This window comes from Ciconia boyciana, chromosome 28 (assembly GCF_034638445.1).
Source record: "Ciconia boyciana chromosome 28, ASM3463844v1, whole genome shotgun sequence".
Taxonomy (NCBI): Eukaryota; Metazoa; Chordata; class Aves; order Ciconiiformes; family Ciconiidae; genus Ciconia; species Ciconia boyciana.
Window position 1 is genome coordinate 1,955,960 of NC_132961.1, and position 19,020 is coordinate 1,974,979.

Here is a 19,020-nt window from a genome sequence, read left to right on the forward strand (position 1 = left end):
TCCCCCCAGGGACCCCATAGGGTGACGTGGGGTCCCCAGCCCCCTGAACCCCCTTTTCCCCCCAGGGACCCCATGGGGCGACGTGGGGTCCCCCAGCCCAGAACCCCCTTTTCCCCCCCCAGGGGCCCCATGGGGTGACGTGGGGTCCCCAGCCCCTTGAACCCGCTTTTCCCCCCCCAGGGACCCCATGGGGTGACGTGGGGTCCCCCAGCCCCCCGAACCCCCTTTTCCCCCAGGGACCCCATAGGGTGACGTCGGGGTCCCCCAGCCCCCCTGAACCCCTTTCCCCCCCAGGGACCCCATAGGGTGACGTGGGCGACGTGGGGACCCCCAGCCCCCCTGAACCCCCTTTTCCCCCCAGGGACCCCATAGGGTGATGTGGGGTCCCCAGCCCCTTGAACCCGCTTTTCCCCCCCAGGGACCCCATGGGGTGACGTGGGGTCCCCCAGCCCCCTGAACCCCCTTTTTCCCCCCCAGGGACCCCATAGGGTGACGTGGGGCGACGTGGGGTCCCCCAGCCCCCTGAACCCCCTTTTCCCCCAGGGACCCCGAGGGGGCGGTGGCCCACGCGCAGGAGGTGATCTCGGACCTGCTCTGTAACCGGGTCGACATCTCCCAGCTCGTTATCACCAAGGAGCTAACGAGGGCGGCCAGCGCCTACGCCGCCCCCCAGGCCCACGTCCAGCTGGCCGAGAGGTGGGGACCCCCCCGGCGGCACCCCGAAACTGAGCCCCCCCTCAGATGGGGACCCCAGGGTGGGCAGACTGGAACGGGCGTCTCAAAACGGGGAGCCCCAATGGGCACCTGAAAATGGGGACCCTAAAAGGGGGACCCCCAAACCGGGCACCCCAAATGGGCACCCCCAAACGGCCACCCCAAAATGGGGACCCCCAAACCGGGCACCCCAAAATGGGGACCCCCAAACTGCCACCCCAAATGGGCACCCCTAAACAGCCACCCCAAAATGGGGACCCCCAAACCAGGCACCCCAAAATGGGCACCCCAAAATGGGGACCCCCAAACCAGGCACCCCAAATGGGCACCCCCAAACGGCCACCCCAAAATGGGGACCCCCAAACCAGGCACCCCAAAATGGGGACCCCCAAAATGGGCACCCCAAAATGGGGACCCCAAAATTGGGACCCCCAAACCAGGCACCCCAAAATGGGGACCCCAAACCGGGCACCCCAAATGGGCACCCCAAACGGCCACCCCAAAATGGGGACCCCAAACCAGGCACCCCAAAATGGGCACCCCAAAATGGGGACCCCAAACCAGGCACCCCAAATCAGGCACCCCAAAATGGGGACCCCCAAAATGGGCACCCCAAAATGGGGACCCCAAAATGGGCACCCCCAAACCAGGCACCCCAAATGGGCACCCCCAAACGGCCACCCCAAAATGGGGACCCCCAAATCAGGCACCCCAAAATGGGGACCCCCAAACTGCCACCCCAAAATGGGGACCCCCAAACCAAGAACCCCAAATGGGCACCCCCAAAATGGGGATCCCCAAAACAGGGACCCTAAATGGGACCCCCAAACTGCCACCCAAAAGTGGGGGCCCCAAAATGGCCACCCCAAAACGGGCACCCCAAGTGACACCCCCAAAATGGGCACCTCCAAGATGGGGACCCCAAAATCGGGACCCCAGGATGGGCACACTGGAATGGGCACCCCCAAAACGGGGACCCCCAAACAGGCACCCTAAAATGGGCACCTCAAAAGTGACACCCCCAAAATGGGGACCCCCAAATGGGGACTCCAAATGGGCACCCCAAATCGGGCACCCCCCAAGTGACACCCCAAAAGTGACACCCCCAAAATGGGCACCCCCGATATGGGGACCCCAAAATGGGGACCCCGGAATGGCCACACTAGAATGGGCACCTCGAAAGGGGCACCCCAAAACCGGCACCCCCGAAATAGGCACCCTGAAATGGGCACCCCAAAAGAGGCACCTCGAAGGGGGCACCCCAAAACTGGCCCCCCAAATGAGCACCCCAAAACTGGCCCCCCAGATTGGGCACCCAGAAACAGGCACCCCAAAACGGGCAGCTCAAAAGGGGCACCCCAAAACTGCCCCCCCAAAAGAGGCACCCTGAAATAGGCACCCCCAAATGGGCACCTCGAGGGGGGCACCCCAAAACTGGCACCCCAAATGAGCACCCCAAAACTGCCCCCCAAATTGGGCACCCAGAAACAGGCACCCCCGAAATGGGCGTCTCAAAGGGGGCACCCCAAAACTGCCCCCCCAAAAGAGGCACCCTGAAATAGGCACCCCAAAAGGGGCACCTCAAAAGGGGCACCCCAAAACTGGCACCCCCAAATGAGCACCCCAAAACTGCCCCCCCAATTGGGCACCCAGAAATGGGCACCCCGAAATGGGCGTCTCAAAGGGGGCACCCCAAAACTGCCCCCCCCAAAAGAGGCACCCTGAAATAGGCACCCCAAAAGGGGCACCCCAAAACGGGCACCTCGAGGGGGGCACCCCAAAACTGGCCCCCAAAATGAGCACCCCAAAACTGCCCCCCAAATTGGGCACCCAGAAACAGGCACCCCGAAATGGGCGTCTCAAAGGGGCACCCCAAAACTGCCCCCCCAAAAGAGGCACCCTGAAATAGGCACCCCCAAAAGGGCACCCCAAAACGGGCACCTCGAGGGGGGCACCCCAAAACTGGCCCCCCAAATGAGCACCCCAAAACTGCCCCCCAAATTGGGCACCCAGAAACAGGCACCCCGAAATGGGCGTCTCAAAGGGGCACCCCAAAACTGCCCCCCAAAAGAGGCACCCTGAAATAGGCACCCCAAAGGGGCACCTCAAAAGGGGCACCCCAAAACTGGCACCCCAAATGAGCACCCCAAAACTGCCCCCCAATTGGGCACCCAGAAACGGGCACCCCAAAACGGGCACCTCGAAAGGGGCACCCCAAAACTGCCCCCCCAAAAGAGGCACCCTGAAATAGGCACCCCCAAATGGGCACCCCAAAACGGGCACCTCGAGGGGGGCACCCCAAAACTGGCCCCCAAAATGAGCGCCCCAAAACTGCCCCCCAAATTGGGCACCCAGAAACAGGCACCCCGAAATGGGCGTCTCAAAGGGGCACCCCAAAACTGCCCCCCAAAAGAGGCACCCTGAAATAGGCACCCCAAATGGGCACCCCAAAACGGGCACCTCGAGGGGGCACCCCAAAACTGGCCCCCAAAATGAGCGCCCAAAACTGCCCCCCAAATTGGGCACCCAGAAACAGGCACCCCCGAAATGGGCATCTCAAAGGGGGCACCCCAAAACTGCCCCCCCCAAAAGAGGCACCCTGAAATAGGCACCCCAAAAGGGGCACCCCAAAACGGGCACCTCGAGGGGGGCACCCCAAAACTGCCCCCCAAAAAAACCAACCTGGCCCCCCATGGGGCACCCGCCCCAAATGTCCCCAAACCGGGGGACAAGGGGTGGGACTGGGGACCCCCGGGCACCCCCGAACGGGCCCGGGGGGTCCCCGACGCGGGGCTGCCCCCACCCATGGGTGCCCCCCCAGGATGCGGCAGCGGGACCTCGGCAGCGCCCCCAGCCTGGGCGACCGCGTCCCCTACGTCATCGTCACCGGCGCCAAGGGGTGGCCGCGTACATGAAGTCCGAGGTGGGGGACACGGGGGGACACGGGGGGCACCTTGGGGTGGGGACAGCAGGGGACATGGGGGGACAGCTTGGGGTGGGGGCACCTTGGGGTGGGGGGACATGGGGACATGGGGGGACACAGGGGGACATGGGGGGACAGCTTGGGGTGGGGACAGCAGGGGACATGGGGGGACAGCTTGGGGTGGGGGCACCTTGGGGTGGGGGACATGGGGACATGGGGGGACACTGGGGGCATGGGGGGACAGCTTGGGGTGGGGGGACATGGGGGGCACCTTGGGGTGGGGACACAGGGGACATGGGGGGGGACACAGGAGGACATGGGGACATGGGGGGACACCTTGGGGTGGGGACATGGGGGACACTGGGGGCCACAGGGGGACACCTTGGGGTGGGGGACACAGGGGGACAGCTTGGGGTGGGGACAGCAGGGGACATGGGGGGACACAGGGGGACACTGGGGGACATGGGGGGGACAACTTGGGGTGGGGGGACATGGGGGCACCTTGGAGTGGGGACACAGGGGACATGGGGGGGGACAGCTTGGGGTGGGGGACATGGGGGCACCTTGGGGTGGGGGACATGGGGACATGGGGGGGACATGGGGGGACACCTTGGGGTGGGGGGACATGGGGGGGACATGGGGGGACAGCTTGGGGTGGGGGGACATGGGGGCACCTTGGGGTGGGAACACAGTGGACATGGGGGGGACACAGGGGGACATGGGGGCACCTTGGGGTGGGGACACCAGGGGACATGGGGGGACACAGGGGACATGGGGGGACACAGGGGGGACATTTTGGGGTGGGAGGACATGGGGACATTGGGGGGGACATGGGGGGACATTGGGGTGGAGGGACAGGGGGGACATGGGGACCCAGGTGACTCCCTGGGGTGGGGGACACAGAGGACATGGGGGACACGGGGGGACATTTTGGGGTGCAGAGAAGAACAGAGGCCCAGGACACCGGGGGGGAGACAGGAGGGACAAATCGGGGACGCGATGGGACAGAGGGACCTCGGGGGGGGGTGTAGGGTGCCGGGGGGGGGTCTGAGGGTGCCGGGGGGGTCAGGGGTCCCCAAAATGCCCCCCAGGACCCCATCTACGCGCTGGAGCACAACCTGCCCATCGACACCCGCTACTACCTGGAGCAGCAGCTGGCCAAGCCCCTGCTCCGCATCTTCGAGCCCATCCTGGGCGAGGGCCGGGCCGAGAGCGTCCTCCTGCGTGAGTGCCCCCCGCAGGGACCCGGGGGGGCCCCGAAATCCCCCCCGCCCCCCAACATCCGCCCGGGGACCCCAAAACCTCCCAGGGGACCCCAAAATCCCCCCCGAGCCCCCCAAATCCCGCCCCAGACCCCGCTCGGTCTCAGCTGAGAGCGTCCTCCTGCATGAGTGCCCCCCGCAGGGACACGGGGGGGCCCCGAAATCCACCCGGAGACCCCCACACCTTCTGGGGGGGTCCCCGAAACCCCCCGCCCCCCAGCATCCACCAGAGGACCCCAAAACCTCCCAGGGGACCCCAAAATCCCCCCCGAGATCCCCCCAGTCCCATCCTGGGCGAGGGCCAGGCCAAGAGCGTCCTCCTGCCTGAGTCCCCCCCAAAGGGACCCCGGGGGGACCCCGAAATCCCCCCCGCCCCCCAACATCCGCCGGGGACCCCAAAACCTCCCAGGGGACCCCAAAATCCCCCCCGAAGTCGCCAAATCCCCCCCCAACCACCCCTCCAGCAATGGGGTGCCCCTGGCGAAGGAGGGGGGGGGGGGCGCGTTTGCGGGGGGGGGGGCTCTGTGGCGTTCGGGGGGTCGAGGCAGGTTTTGGGGACCCCCCGACCCCCCCTTTTTTTTTCCCCCCGCAGGGGGGGAGCACACGCGCTGCAAGACGGTGCTGACGGCCACGGTGGGGGGGCTGATGGCCTTCGCCACCAAGCGCAGCACCTGCGTGGGCTGCCGGGCCGTCCTCCCCCACCACGGTGAGTGGGGCGGCCCCCCGAAATCCGGGAGGGGCCCCCCGGGGTCTGCTGCACCCCCCCGGGGTCTGCTGCACCCCCCCGGGCAGGATCGGGCCCCAATCATGTCCCCCCCCCCAGGTGCCGTGTGTGACTTCTGCCGGCAGCGGCAGTCGCAGCTCTACCAGAAGGAGGTGGGGGGCCCGCATGTTTGCTTTTTTGGGGGGGGGCTGGATGTGTGGGTCCCCGCCGTGGGGCAGGGGGACGTCTGGGTCCCCTCTGGATGGGTGGGTCCCCACCGTGGGGCAGGGGGGCGTGCCCTGGGCTGGGGGGGGTGCCTGGATGCCTGGGTCCCTGCTGTGGGGCAGGGGGGATGCCTGGGTCCCCTCAGGATGTGTGGGTCCCTGCTGTGGGGCAGGGTTGACACCGGGGTCCCCTCTGGCCGTGTGGGTCCCCGCTGTGGGGCAGGGAGGACACTGGGGTCCCCTGGCTGGGTCCCCGCCGTGGGGCAGGGTTGACACTGGGGTCCCCTCCGGATATGTGGGTCCCCGCCGTGGGGCAGGGGAGACACCAGGGTCCCCGCCGTGGGGCGCGGGTCCCCTCCGGCCATGTGGGTCCCCGCCATGGGGCAGGGAGGACACCGGGGTCCCCTCCGGATACGTGGGTCCCCGCCGTGGGGCAGGAGGGACGCTGGGGTCCCCTCCAGATGTGTGGGGCCCAGACACCGGGGTCCCCACTGTGGGGCAGGGAGGACACCGGGGTCCCCTCCGGATATGTGGGTCCCCGCCGTGGGGCACGGGTCCCCGCCGTGGGGCAGGGAGAACACCGGGGTCCCCTCCGGATACGTGGGTCCCCGCTGTGGGGCACGGGTCCCCGCCGTGGGGCAGGGAGGACACCGGGGTCCCCTCCGGATACGTGGGTCCCCGCCGTGGGGCACGGGTCCCCGCCGTGGGGCAGGGAGGACACCGGGGTCCCCTCCGGATATGTGGGTCCCCGCCGTGGGGCACGGGTCCCCGCCGTGGGGCAGGGAGGACACTGGGGTCCCCTCTGGATACGTGGGTCCCCGCCGTGGGGCACGGGTCCCCGCCACGGGGCAGGGAGGACACCGGGGTCCCCTGGCTGGGTCCCCGCCGTGGGGCAGGGTTGGCACCAGGGTCCCCTCCGGATACGTGGGTCCCTGCCGTGGGGCAGGAGGGACGCTGGGGTCCCCTCCAGATGTGTGGGGCCCAGACACCGGGGTCCCCACCGTGGGGCAGGGTTGGCACCGGGGTCCCCTCCGGATACGTGGGTCCCCGCCGTGGGGCCACCGGGGTCCCCGCCGTGGGGCGCGGGCGCCCTCAGCCCCGCCGCCCCCCAGGTCTCGCAGCTGGCGGCGCTGGAGGAGCGCTTCTCCCGGCTCTGGAGCCAGTGCCAGCGCTGCCAGGGCTCCCTGCACGAGGACGTCCTCTGCACCAGGTGACCGTCCCCGAGGTGCCACCCCCGCGCTCCCCCCCGCGCCCTGTCACCCCCCGGGGCCTGTCCCCCCCCTTGTCACCGGGAAGGGCTTTAGGGGGCCCCCTCCCCCCCCAACCCCTCACCCGGGCTGCCCAGTGTCCCCCCTGTGTCCCCGACGCTGTCCCCAGTGTCCCCCCTGTGTCCCCGACGCTGTCCCTGTGTCCCCCGGCGCTGTCCTCGGTGTCCCCAGCGTCCCCCGGTGATGTCCCCAAAGTTGTCCCCTGGCGCTGTCCCCAATGTCCCCCTATACTGTCCCCAGCACTGTCCCCAACACTGTCCCCAACACTGTCCCCAGCATTGTCCCCAACGTCCCGCTGTCCCCGTGTCCCCCACGCTGTCCCTGTGTCCCCCTGCTGTCCCCAGCACTGTCCCCAATGTCCCTCATGATGTCCCCAAAGTTGTCCCCTCACACTGTCCCCAATGTCCCCCTGTGCTGTCCCCAACACTGTCCCCAGCACTGTCCCCAATGTCCCCTGTGTCCCCCTGCTGTCCCCAGCACTGTCCCCATGTCCCCACTGTCCCTCGCTGCCCTAAATCTCCCACCACCATCCCAGTGTCCCCAGCACTGTCCCCATGTCCCTGCTGTCCCCTCCACTGTCCCCAACGTCCCCAACACTGTCCCCAACATCCCCCACACTGTCCCCCACGCTGTCCCCATGTCCCCTCGCTGTCCCCATGTCCCCCACTGTCCCACGTCCCCCACTGTCCCCACGTCCCCTCACTGTCCCCATGTCCCCTCACTGTCCCCATGTCCCCACGTCCCCCACTGTCCCACATCCCCTCGCTGTCCCCACGTCCCCCACTGTCCCCATGTCCCCCACTGTCCCATGTCCCCCACTGTCCCTCCATCCCCTCGCTGTCCCCTGTCCCCCACGTCCCCCACTGTCCCCATGTCCCCTCGCTGTCCCCATGTCCCCACTTCCCCCACTGTCCCCATGTCCCTCACTGTCCCACGTCCCTCACTGTCCCCATGTCCCCACGTCCCTCGCTGTCCCATGTCCCTCACTGTCCCCACGTCCCCACTGTCCCCATGTCCCCTCACTGTCCCCCGTCCCCATGTCCCCTCACTGTCCCCACGTCCCCACGTCCCTCGCTGTCCCATGTCCCTCACTGTCCCCATGTCCCCACGTCCCCCACTGTCCCCATGTCCCCTCGCTGTCCCCACGTCCCCTCACTGTCCCCATGTCCCCACGTCCCTCGCTGTCCCACGTCCCTCGCTGTCCCATGTCCCTCACTGTCCCCATGTCCCCACGTCCCCCACTGTCCCCATGTCCCCCACTGTCCCCCCGTCCCCACTGTCCCCACGTCCCCTCGCTGTCCCCATGTCCCCACGTCCCCCACTGTCCCCACGTCCCCTCACTGTCCCCATGTCCCCCACTGTCCCCACGTCCCCTCACTGTCCCCATGTCCCCTCACTGTCCCCATGTCCCCCACTGTCCCACGTCCCCCACTGTCCCTACATCCCCTCGCTGTCCCCCGTCCCCCACGTCCCCTCACTGTCCCCACGTCCCTCACTGTCCCATGTCCCTCACTGTCCCCATGTCCCCACGTCCCCCACTGTCCCACGCCCCCACTGTCCCTACATCCCCTCGCTGTCCCCCGTCCCCCACGTCCCCTCACTGTCCCCTGTCCCCCACTGTCCCATGTCCCCTCACTGTCCCCACGTCCCCTCACTGTCCCCATGTCCCCACGTCCCCCACTGTCCCCACGTCCCCTCACTGTCCCCATGTCCCCACGTCCCCTCACTGTCCCCTGTCCCCCACTGTCCTATGTCCCTCACTGTCCCCACGTCCCCTCACTGTCCCCTGTCCCCCGCTGTCCCCCCAGCCGCGACTGCCCCATTTTCTACATGCGCTGGAAGGTACAGAAGGACCTGGACGCCCAGGAGCGGCTCCTGGCCCGCTTCGGCCCCCCCGCCTGGTGAGGGGGCCCCGCCCGCCCCCTTTGGGGCCCTTTGCGGGTTTTTCTCTCCGGTTAATTAAAAAATTAAAAACCATTAAAAAGCTGATTTTTAGGGAGCGCGTGGCGGGGGGGGGGGGGGCTGGGATGGGCGGGGTCTGTTGGGGGGCGGGGACACACGCTGGGGCGGCCGTCCTCCTCCCCGCCACTATGGGGCGCTCTCCGCAGAGGCGTGGCCTCCCGTGGGCGGGGCGCGGTGTGACGGGCGTCGCTCCCCGCTTATGAGCACGCCCCGGGGCGGAGCTGCACCGCTGCGGAGGCGGGGCTTCCTAGTCCCGCATGACTGACACCGCGTAGCCCAATGGTAGCCCGGCGGGTCCGCCCCCTGCGGCGCCGCGCGGTGGGGCGGGATCGGGCGGCGAGCGGCGGCCGCACCGACCAATGGGCCGCCCTGCCGGCGAGCGACGGCCAATGGGATGGGGAGGAGGGTGCGCTCCGCTCCGCCCCCTCTATAAAGCGAGCGGGTGGCGGGGAGGGGGCCGCTCCTCGCGCTCACAAGATGGCGGAGGCGGCGAACTGCATCATGGAGGTGAGCGGGGCCGGGGCCCGGGGGGGCTTTAACGGGGCTGGGGGCCCGGGGCGGCTGGGGGCTCGGAGGGGCCCGAAGTGGGGCTGGGGGCGGCTGGGGGCCCGGGGGTCTCTGAGGGCCCGTAGCGGGCCCGGGGGCCGTTAATGGGGCTGGGGGGGCCTTGAGGGGCCCGTGGTGAGGCCGGGGGGCCGGAAATGCGCCGAGGGGGCTCGGAGGGGCCCGACGTGGGGCGGGGGCGGGATGAGTTTGGGGGGCTCGGGGGCCCGGAGTGGGGCCCGGGGCGTCGATTAATGGGGCTGGGGGGGGCTGGGGGGCCGTAATGCGCCGGGGGGCTCGGAGGGCCCGTAACGGAGCCGGGGGCTCGGGGGGCCACAATGGGGCTGGGGGTCGTAAAGCGCTTGGGGAGTTTGGGGTGCCCACAGTGGGGCTGGGGGTCGTAAAGCGCCTGGGGGTCCCACAGTGGGGGCTGGGGGGGTGTCGTAAAGCGCCTGGGGGTTGGGGTCCCGCGGGGGGACGGCCCCGCGCGCACTTGGGGGAGGGGCCACGTGGCGGCGGGGCCACGTGGGGGCCCGGACCCCCCTCCGCCCACGACCCCCCGCCCACCCGCGGCCCCGCCCCTGCCACGCGGCTCCCGCCAGCGCGGGAACAAAGGGGGGCCGATAGGGGCGGGGTTTGTCGTGACAGTGGGGGGACACTGTTGTGAAGGAGCTGAGGTGTTTGGGGGGTCGTGACTGGGAGGGGGGGCCTGTCGTGATAGGGAGCGTGACCCAGACCCGCCGTGGGGTGAGGGGGTGGACACAGGAGCTGCTGCCCCCAAAACTTCCCCCCTCCCCCATGAGCTGCCCCCGCTTTGGGGTCTGGAGCCCCAGATCTTGCTGAGCCCCCTGCAGCGGGGCCCTCCCCCCAGCCCCCCAAAATAGGGTCCTGCCCCCCAAATCCTCAGTGCCCCCCAAATCCTCCGTGCCCCGAATAGGGGTCCTTTAGTGCCCCCAAATCCTCAACCCCCCCCAAAATGGGGCCCGGAGCCCCCAAACCCCTCTGCCCCCTAAATCAAGGTCCTGAGCCCCCCAAACCACTGCTGCCCCCACATTGGGGTCTTGAACCCCAAATCCTCACTGCCCCCCAAATTGAAGTCCTGAGCCCCCGCAAATCCTCGCTGCCCCCCCAGATCCTCAGTGCCCCCCAGATCAAGGCCCTGAGCCACCCCCAATCCCCAGTGCCCCCAAATCCTCCCTGCCCCCTAAAATGGGCTCCTGAGCCCCCAAATCCTCGCTGCCCCCCAGATCCTCAGTGCCCCCAAATCGAGGCCCTGAGCCACCCCCAATCCCTGGTGGCCCCCCAAATCCTCCCTGCCCCCTTAAAATGGGCTCCTGAGCCCCCCATCCTCCCTGCCCCCAGACTGGGCTCCTGAGCCCCCAAATACAGAGCCCGTAGACCTCACTGCCCCCCAAATCAGAGCCCGTAGACCCCCAAGCCCTCAATGCCCCCCCCCAATACATCCCCCACCCCCCAAAGCCCCTACCAGCCCCCCATGGGCTCTCCCCCAGGGGGCCCCCCATCCCGTTTTGGGGGTCCCCGCCCCCGGGGTTGACGTCTCTCCCTTCCTCTCTCCTAGACGTTTGTAGCCACCCTGGCTAACGGGATGAGCCTCCAGACGCCGCTAGAAGATGTAAATATCCTTTAAAGCCCCCAAAACCCTCAGGGCCCCCAAAACCTTCAGAGCCCCCCAAAACCCTCAGGGCCCCCCCCCCCCAAAGCCCCCTAAAACCACCTACATCCACGCACCCACCCCCCTGCAGCCCTGTGTACGAGCGAGCAATAGGACTTGGGGGATCCCGGGGATATTGGGGGTGGGGGCCTGGGGTCTGAAGGGGGTCCCCCTTTTCCTGCACCCCACTGTGTCGTCGTCGTGTCGTGTGTGTCCCCCCCAGGTTTCGTGCCCCCCGGAGAGAGCAGCCCCAAGCCCTCGGCCGAGGAGATGACCTCCAAGGATTACTACTTCGATTCCTACGCCCACTTCGCCATCCACGAGGTATCGGGGACCCCCCCGGGGCACCCCAAACCCCCCCCGGGGCACCCCAAACCCCCCCAGACCCCCCCGGGCCAAGGGGGGGCTGTGGAGCACCCAGGAGGGGGCTTGGGGCCTTTGCCCCACTCTGTGCTCACAGGAGGGGCAGGAGCGGGTTTGGGGGGCTGTGGGTTTTACCCCTCCCCCCCAAATTTCCTTGGGGCCCCCCAAAATTTCCTTGCCCCCTCCACTGGTGCTCAACAAGATGGTTTGGGGGGTTCGGGGGTTTTTAGGGACACCCCCCCCCAAATCGTGACTTTCACCCACGGGGTGCTCAAGGGAAAGGTGGAGTTGCGGGGGGGGGTGTCAGGGGTTTAGACCCCCAAATCTTCTCCCCCCAGAAGATGCTGAAGGATGAGGTGGGCTTAGGGGGTGCGGGATGGGGTTTGGGGCAGCTCGGGGGGTCATGGCAGCTCGGAGGGTCTGGAGGGTGTTTGGGGGGTTCAGGGGAATTTTGGGGTGCAGCCCCCCCCAAAGCCCCCCTTCCTTGCCCCCCCAGGAGATGCTTCAGGACGAGGTGGCCTTGGGGGGACTCGGGGAGGGTCAGGGGAGCCCAGGGAGACTTGGGGCAGCTCAGGGGGTGTGGGAGGATTTTGGGGGGGGTTCAGGGGGAATTTTGGGGTGCAGCCCCCCAAAGCCCCCCTTCCTTGCCCCCCCAGGAGATGCTGAAGGACGAGGTGCGCACGCTGACCTACCGCAACTCCATGTTCCACAACCGGCACCTCTTCAAGGACAAGGTGGTGCTGGACGTCGGCAGCGGCACCGGCATCCTCTGCATGTTTGCCGCCAAAGCCGGCGCCCGCCGCGTCATCGGGGTGAGCCGGGGGGGGCGGTGGGGGGGTTTTGGGGGCCTCGGGGGGGGTTTTGGGGGGCCCCCGGCTCAGCCCTGCACCCCCACCCGCAGATCGAGTGCTCCAGCATCTCCGACTACGCCGTCAAGATCGTCAAGGCCAATAAGCTGGACCATGGTGAGAGACCCCTAAGTGCCTCCCCCCCGGACCCCTTACTGCCCCCAGATATCCCTGGGCCCCCCAACTGCCCTCCCCAGCCCCCTAAGTGCCCCCAGATACTCTTGGGAGCTCCAACTGCCCCGCTGAGCCTCCTAACTGCCCCCTCAGCCCCTAAGTGCCCCCCAGATAATCCCAGACCCCCTAACTGCCCTCCAGATACCCCTGGGCCCCCCAACTGTCCCCCTGAGCCTCCTAACTGCCCCCCCAGCCCCTAAGTGTCCCCCAGGTACTCCCAGACCCCCTAACTACCCCTGGATACCCCTGGGACCCCTCACTGCTTCCTCAGAGCCCCTCCCTGCCCCCCAGCTCCTTTCTAGGCCCCTAACCACCCCCCAAATACCTCCAGGACCCCTAACTGCCCCGCCAAGCCCCTAAGTGCCCCCTAACTACCCCCTGAACCCCTAAGTGCCCCTTACCCACCCCCTGAGCCCCTTAACTGCACCCCACTACCCCCAGCCCCCTCACTGCTCCCCTGGGTCCCATAAGTCGTCGTCGTCCCCCCAACTGCCCCCCATCAGCCCCCTGACCCCCCTTTCCCCCTCCCCCGCAGTGGTGTCCATCATCAAGGGGAAGGTGGAGGAGGTGGAGCTGCCGGTGGAGAAGGTCGACATCATCATCAGCGAGTGGATGGGCTACTGCCTCTTCTACGAGTCCATGCTCAACACCGTCATCTACGCCCGGGACAAGTGGCTGGTCCGTCTGGGGGGGGCCCCGGCACCCCCCAAACCCACCCCCCACCCCCAAACCCCTCCACAGACCCCCCATCCCACAGCGGCTCCTGCAAATCCACCTCATTCTGCACGCGGAGTTTGGGGGAGGGGGACACACGACACCCCTGGGACCCCCCCCCAAAACCTCCTCCGCGCGCCCCCCCCGCCTTGGTCCCCCAAGTCACCCCCCAAATCTCCACGTCCATCATCCACCCCCACACCGAGCGGCTGCTAAGACCGGGAGCCCCCAAAATTATCCCAGACCCCCAGACCGCCCTCAGCTCCCCCCAGCAAGATTTTGGGGACCCCCCGGCCACGCTGACACCCCCCCATGTCACCCCCAGACCCCCGACGGCCTCATCTTCCCCGACCGGGCGACGCTCTACGTGACGGCCATCGAGGACCGGCAGTACAAGGACTACAAAATCCACTGTGAGTGTGGGGGGGTCCAGGGGGGTCCCCAAATTGTGTATGTCCCCCCCCCCCATGCCCATTTCTGCCCCCCAGGGTGGGAGAACGTCTACGGCTTCGACATGTCCTGCATCAAGGACGTGGCGATCAAGGAGCCCCTCGTCGACGTGGTGGACCCCAAGCAGCTCGTTACCAACGCCTGCCTCATTAAGGTGGGTCTGGGGGGGGTCACGGGGACCCCCTGCCCACTTTAGGGGGTGGGGGTGCCACGGGGCTGGCTCTGCTCTTTGTTATCCCCAAAGGGGAGTTTTGGGGGTCCCTGGGGTTCCCTTCACTGTGGGAAGGTGAATTTGGAGGGTCCTGCTGGGGGGGGTGTGAATGGCGACCCTCTGTCCCACTCCAAGGAGGGAGATTTGGGGGTTCCCCCCCCCTCTAGGAGGCGGGTTGGGGGCCCCTCATGCTGTGCCCCCTCAGGGGGTGGGTTTGGGGTCCCCCAAGAGGTGGGTTTGGAGGTTCCCCCCCCACGAGGGGAGCTTGGGCCCCCAGGAGGCAGTTTTGGGGTCCCCCCCAGGAAAGGGGGTGTTTTGGGGCCCCCTGACACCGTACCCCCCAGGAGGTGGATTTTGGGGTGCCCCTCCAAGGAGGGGGCTTTTGGGGTCCCCCTCCAAGGGGGATGTTTTGGGCTCCCCTGATGCTGTGCCCCCCCCAAGAGGTGGGTTTGGGCCCCCCCCAGCAGGCGGTTTTGGGGGTTTCCCCCCAGAAAAGGGGGTTGCAGCCCCCCTGACGTGCCCCCCGCAGGAGGTGGCTTTTGGGCACCCCCATCAGGCGGTTTTGGGGGTGCCCCCCAGAAAAGGGGATTCTGGCCCCCAATGTGCCCCCCTGCAGGAGGTGGGTTTTGCCCCCCAGCAGGCGGTTTTGGGGTTTCCCCCAGAAAAGGGGTTGCAGCCCCCTGACGTGCCCCCGCAGGAGGTGGCTTTGGGCCCCCCAGCAGGCGGTTTTGGGGTTCCCCCAGAAAAGGGGATTCTGGCCCCTGACGTGCCCCCCGCAGGAGGTGGGTTTTGCCCCCCAGCAGGCGGTTTTGGGGTGCCCCCCAGAAAAGGGGTTACAGCCCCCTGACATACACCCCCCACCCAGCAGGCAGTTTTGGGGTCCCCCAATGCAGTGTCCCTGCAGAAGGAGGCCCCCAGGGCAGTGGGTTTGGGCCCCCCAGCAGGCAGTTCTGGGGGCTCCCCCCAGAAGAGGGGGTCGCAGCCCCTGACGTGCCCCCGCAGGAGGTGGACATCTACACGGTGAAGGTGGAGGAGCTGACCTTCACGGCGCCGTTCTGCCTCCAGGTGAAGCGCAACGACTACGTCCACGCCCTGGTCGCCTACTTCAACATCGAGTTCACCCGCTGCCACAAGCGCACCGGCTTCTCCACCAGTGAGCGGGCCGGGCCGGGGCGGGGCCTCCCGGGGGGCGGGGCTAGTCGCAGGAGGGGAGGAGCCAACAGCAGGGCCCTATCACGCTCCCTGTAGCCAGGAGGGTGCTGGCTCCTAGACCGGGAGTGGGGCGGGGCCTTGTCTGGGGGGTGGAGCTAGCCCTGGAGGGGGCGGGGCTAGCCACAGAAGGGGAGGAGCCAAAGGCAGGGCCGTGTCATGCTCCCTGTAGCTTTGAGGGGGTGGCTCCTGACCCATGAGTGGGGCGGGGCCTTCTGGAGGGGTGGAGCTAGTCCTTGAGGGGGTGTGGCTAGCTGCAGAAGGGGAGGAGCCAACAGCAGGGCCCTATCACGCTCCCTGTAGCCAGGAGGGTGCTGGCTCCTAGACCGGGAGTGGGGCGGGGCCTTGTCTGGGGGTGGAGCTAGCCCTGGAGGGGCGGGGCTAGCTGCAGGAGGGGAGGAGCCAACGGCAGGGCCCTGTCATGCTCCCTGTAGCTTTGAGGGGGGTGGCTCCTGGCCCATGAGTGGGGCGGGGCCTTCTGGAGGGGGTGGAGCTAGCCCTGGAGGGGGTGGGGCTAGCCGCAGAAGGGGAGGAGCCAACGGCAGGGCCCTGTCATGCTCCCTGTAGCTTTGAGGGGGGTGGCTCCTGGCCCATGAGTGGGGCGGGGCCTTCTGGAGGGGGTGGGGCTAGTCCTTGAGGGGGCAGGGTCAGCCCCTGAGGGGGCGGGGCCATTAGCAAGGGCCTATCAGCTTTCCTGCTGCCACAAGTGCTCTGGCTGCTTCTCCAATGAGTGGGGGTGGGGCTAAAGGTGGGGGCGTGGCCTATACTGTGGTGGAGTCACCCCCAGAGGGGGCGGAGCCAGTGGCAGGGCCCTATCAGGTTCCCTGCTGCCACAAGCACCGCCTTCTCTGCCAGGGAGTGGGGTGGGGCTAAGGATGGGGGTGGGGCCTACAATGAGGTTGGAGTCACCCCCAGAGGGGGCGGAGCCAGTGGCAGGGCCCTATCAGGTTGCTCTGCTGTCACAAGGGCGTCTCCACCAGTGTGCAGGGGCGGAGCAATGAGCCGGGGGTGGAGCTGGCCTGAGGGGCGGGGCTACAGATTCAGGGGTGGGGTCATGAGCATGGGGGCGTGTCCTATGGAGCAGGGGTGTGGCCTGTGATGGGGCAGGTCCCTCTGTGGGGTGGGGCTGGGGGTGTGGCTAGCAAGGGGAGTGGCCTCAGAGTGGGCGGGGCTAGGGTGGCACTAAGCGGGGGGGCTGTGCTGCCCTTAGGGTTTGGGGGTCCCTCGGGGGTCCCTCACCCAGGGGGTCCCCATCGGTCCCCAGGGGTGTCCCCACACCTGGGGGGTCCCCAGGGGGTCCCCCTGACCCCCCCCTCACCTGGGGGTCCTTGGGGGGTCCCCTCACCCAGGGGGTGTCCCCACACCTGGGGGGTCCCCATATGACCCCGAGGGGGGGGTCACCTGACCCTCCCCCCTCACCTGGGGGTCCCCATGGGTCCTTGGGGGGGGTCCCCTCACCCGGGGGGTGTCCCCTCACCCTGGGGGTCCCCATGGGTCCCTGGGAGGGTCCCCTCACCCAAGGGGGGGTCCCCTGACCCTGGGGGTGTCCCCTGACCTTCGGGGTCCCCATGGGTCCCTGGGGGTGTCCCCTGACCTTCAGGGTCCCCATGGGTCCCTGGGGGTGTCCCCATGGGTCCCTGGGGGTGTCCCCTGACCTTCGGGGTCCCCATGGGTCCCTGGGGGTGTCCCCATGGGTCCCTGGGGGTGTCCCCTGACCTTTGGGGTCCCCATGGGTCCCTGGGGGTGTCCCCATGCGTCCCTGGGGGTGTCCCCATGCGTCCCTGGGGCTGTGTCCCCTGACCTTCGGGGTCCCCATGCATCCCTGGGGGTGTCCCCATGCGTCCCTGGGGCTGTGTCCCCTGATCTTCAGGGTCCCCATGGGTCCCTGGGGGTCCCAGGCGTGGCAGGGTGTCCCCACGGTGTCCCCACGGTGTCCCCGCGGTGTCCCCAGGCCCCGAGTCCCCCTACACGCACTGGAAGCAGACGGTGTTCTACATGGAGGACTACCTCACCGTCAAGACCGGGGAGGAGATCTTCGGCACCATCACCATGAAACCCAACGCCAAGAACAACGTGAGCCTGGGGACGCTTGGGGACGCTGGGGGGGACCTTGGGGACACTGGGGGGGACCTTGGGGACACTGGGGGGGACCTTGGGGACGTGGGCAGGACCGAGGGGACGCACGGGGACAGAGGGGACGCTCCAAGGTCTGATGGTCTTCACCATCGCCTGAGCCCAACACCTGGGACGTGAGCTTGAGGACGTCTGGGGACACTTGGGGACACTGGGGGGGACCATGGGGACATGGGTGGGACCTTGGGGACACTGGGCAGGACCTTGGGGACACCGGGACAGGGGGGACACGGGGAGAGGGAGGATGCTGCAAGCTCTGGTGGTCTTCACCTTCACCATGAGCCCAAGACCAAGAGCAGCGTGGGCATGGAGGGGACCTTGGGGACATGGAGGGGACCTTGGGGACATGGAGGGGACCTTGGGGACACAAGGGGGACCTTGGGGACATGGAGGGGACCTTGGGGACACATGAGGGCAGAGGGGGATGGGGGGGACACTGCAAGCTCTGGTGGTCTTCACTGTCACCATGAGCCCAATGCCAAGAACAACAAGAGCTTGGGGACACTGGGGGGACCTTGGGGACGTGGGCAGGACCTTGGGGACATGGGCAAGGACCTTGGGGACACGCGGGGACAGAGGGGACACTGTGTGCGCCACACTTGTGTCACTGTGAGGGCAGTGTCAAGAGCAGGGTGGGAGTTGGGGGGACCCTGGGGGGGGACACTGAGGATGACCTCGGGGACATTGGAGGGGACCTTGGGGACACAAGGGGGACCTTGGGGGGACCTTGGGGACGCTGGGGGGACCTTGAGGTCACCGGGGGGACACTGAGGACGACCTCGGGGACATTGGAGGGGACCTTGGGGACACAAGGGGGACCTTGGGGGGACCTTGGGGACGCTGGGGGACCTTGAGGTCACCGGGGGGACACTGAGGACGACCTTGGGGACATTGGAGGGGACCTTGGGGACACAAGGGGGACCTTGGGGACACTGAGGACGACCTTGGGGACACTGGGGGGGGACCTTGGGGACAGGGAGGACACTCCCCGCTCTGGTGGTCTCCCAAGGACAACGGGACCAAAGTTGGGGACCTTGGGGACAACTGGGACCGAGGGAGGGGGGTGCAGGGACTGGGAGGGGACACGGGGGGCCCTTAGGGTTGGGGGGGGCTGGGCTTTGGGGGTCCCTACAGGTTTGGGGGACACGGGGGGGGATTCCTTGGGGTTTGGGGGTCCCTGTGACTCCAGGGGTCACTTTGGGGGTCTGGGGGGTCCCTGGGATCGGGGGGACTTTAGGGGGTCCTTACACTCTTGGGGGCCCTGTAGGGTTTGGGGACCCGGGGGGTTCCTTGGGGTTTGGGGTTCCCTGTGATGGGGGGTGTCCTTGGGTTTTGGGGGTCCCTGAGAGCATCCCTTTGGGTTGGGGGGATCTCTGGGTTTGGGGGTCCTGGGGGTTGGGGGGCCTCGGGAGGGTCCCCCCATATTTTGGGGGACCCCTGACCCCCCCATTCCCCCCCCAGCGTGACCTCGACTTCACCATCGACCTGGACTTCAAGGGGCAGCTCTGCGAGCTCTCCTGCTCCACCGACTACCGCATGCGCTAGGGGGGGCCCGGCCCCCCCAAAACAGGGGGGGGGACCCCCAAAACGGGCCATGCCCCCCTCAAACCAGGGGACCCCCTCAACCGGGGGCCACGCAGCAGGGAG

The 19,020-nt window shown here is 68.0% G+C and overlaps 2 protein-coding genes across 3 annotated transcripts in view; both read left to right on the forward strand.

The window, feature by feature from the left end:
* The window catches only part of POLD1 (DNA polymerase delta 1, catalytic subunit), a 38,523-nt gene extending 29,451 nt beyond the window's left edge, over positions 1-9,072 (forward strand). Inside the window, 8 exon segments of the mRNA XM_072847770.1 lie at positions 544-696; positions 3,536-3,612; positions 3,615-3,637; positions 4,729-4,861; positions 5,492-5,605; positions 5,723-5,775; positions 6,939-7,036; positions 8,903-9,072. Coding sequence (XP_072703871.1) covers positions 544-696; positions 3,536-3,612; positions 3,615-3,637; positions 4,729-4,861; positions 5,492-5,605; positions 5,723-5,775; positions 6,939-7,036; positions 8,903-8,999 — 748 coding nt within the window. The 3' untranslated portion in view covers positions 9,000-9,072.
* Positions 9,073-9,419: 347 nt separating this feature from the next.
* On the forward strand, positions 9,420-18,996 carry PRMT1 (protein arginine methyltransferase 1). 2 transcript variants are annotated; one of them, XM_072847745.1, is made up of 10 exons: positions 9,420-9,563; positions 11,495-11,595; positions 12,291-12,446; positions 12,536-12,599; positions 13,192-13,334; positions 13,696-13,783; positions 13,859-13,974; positions 15,097-15,184; positions 17,192-17,313; positions 18,835-18,996. In XM_072847745.1, exons 1-10 carry the CDS (start codon positions 9,446-9,448, stop codon positions 18,916-18,918), a joined length of 1,080 nt encoding a protein of 359 aa, XP_072703846.1. In that variant the 5' UTR covers positions 9,420-9,445; the 3' UTR covers positions 18,919-18,996. The 2 variants fall into 2 exon arrangements, with proteins under 2 accessions (XP_072703846.1, XP_072703845.1); XM_072847744.1 differs by having other exon boundaries at positions 15,034-15,184; positions 18,835-18,992.
* Positions 18,997-19,020: the final 24 nt, after the last annotated feature.

Coding starts and splice junctions, on each gene's coding strand:
- PRMT1 (XM_072847744.1), top strand. CDS start 9,446: ATGGGATGGGGAGGAGGGTGCGCTCCGCTCCGCCCCCTCTATAAAGCG. Junction 9,564..11,494: donor CGGCGAACTGCATCATGGAG/GTGAGCGGGGCC, acceptor TGTCCCCCCCAG/GTTTCGTGCCCCCCGGAGAG. Junction 12,447..12,535: donor GCGCCCGCCGCGTCATCGGG/GTGAGCCGGGGG, acceptor CCCCACCCGCAG/ATCGAGTGCTCCAGCATCTC.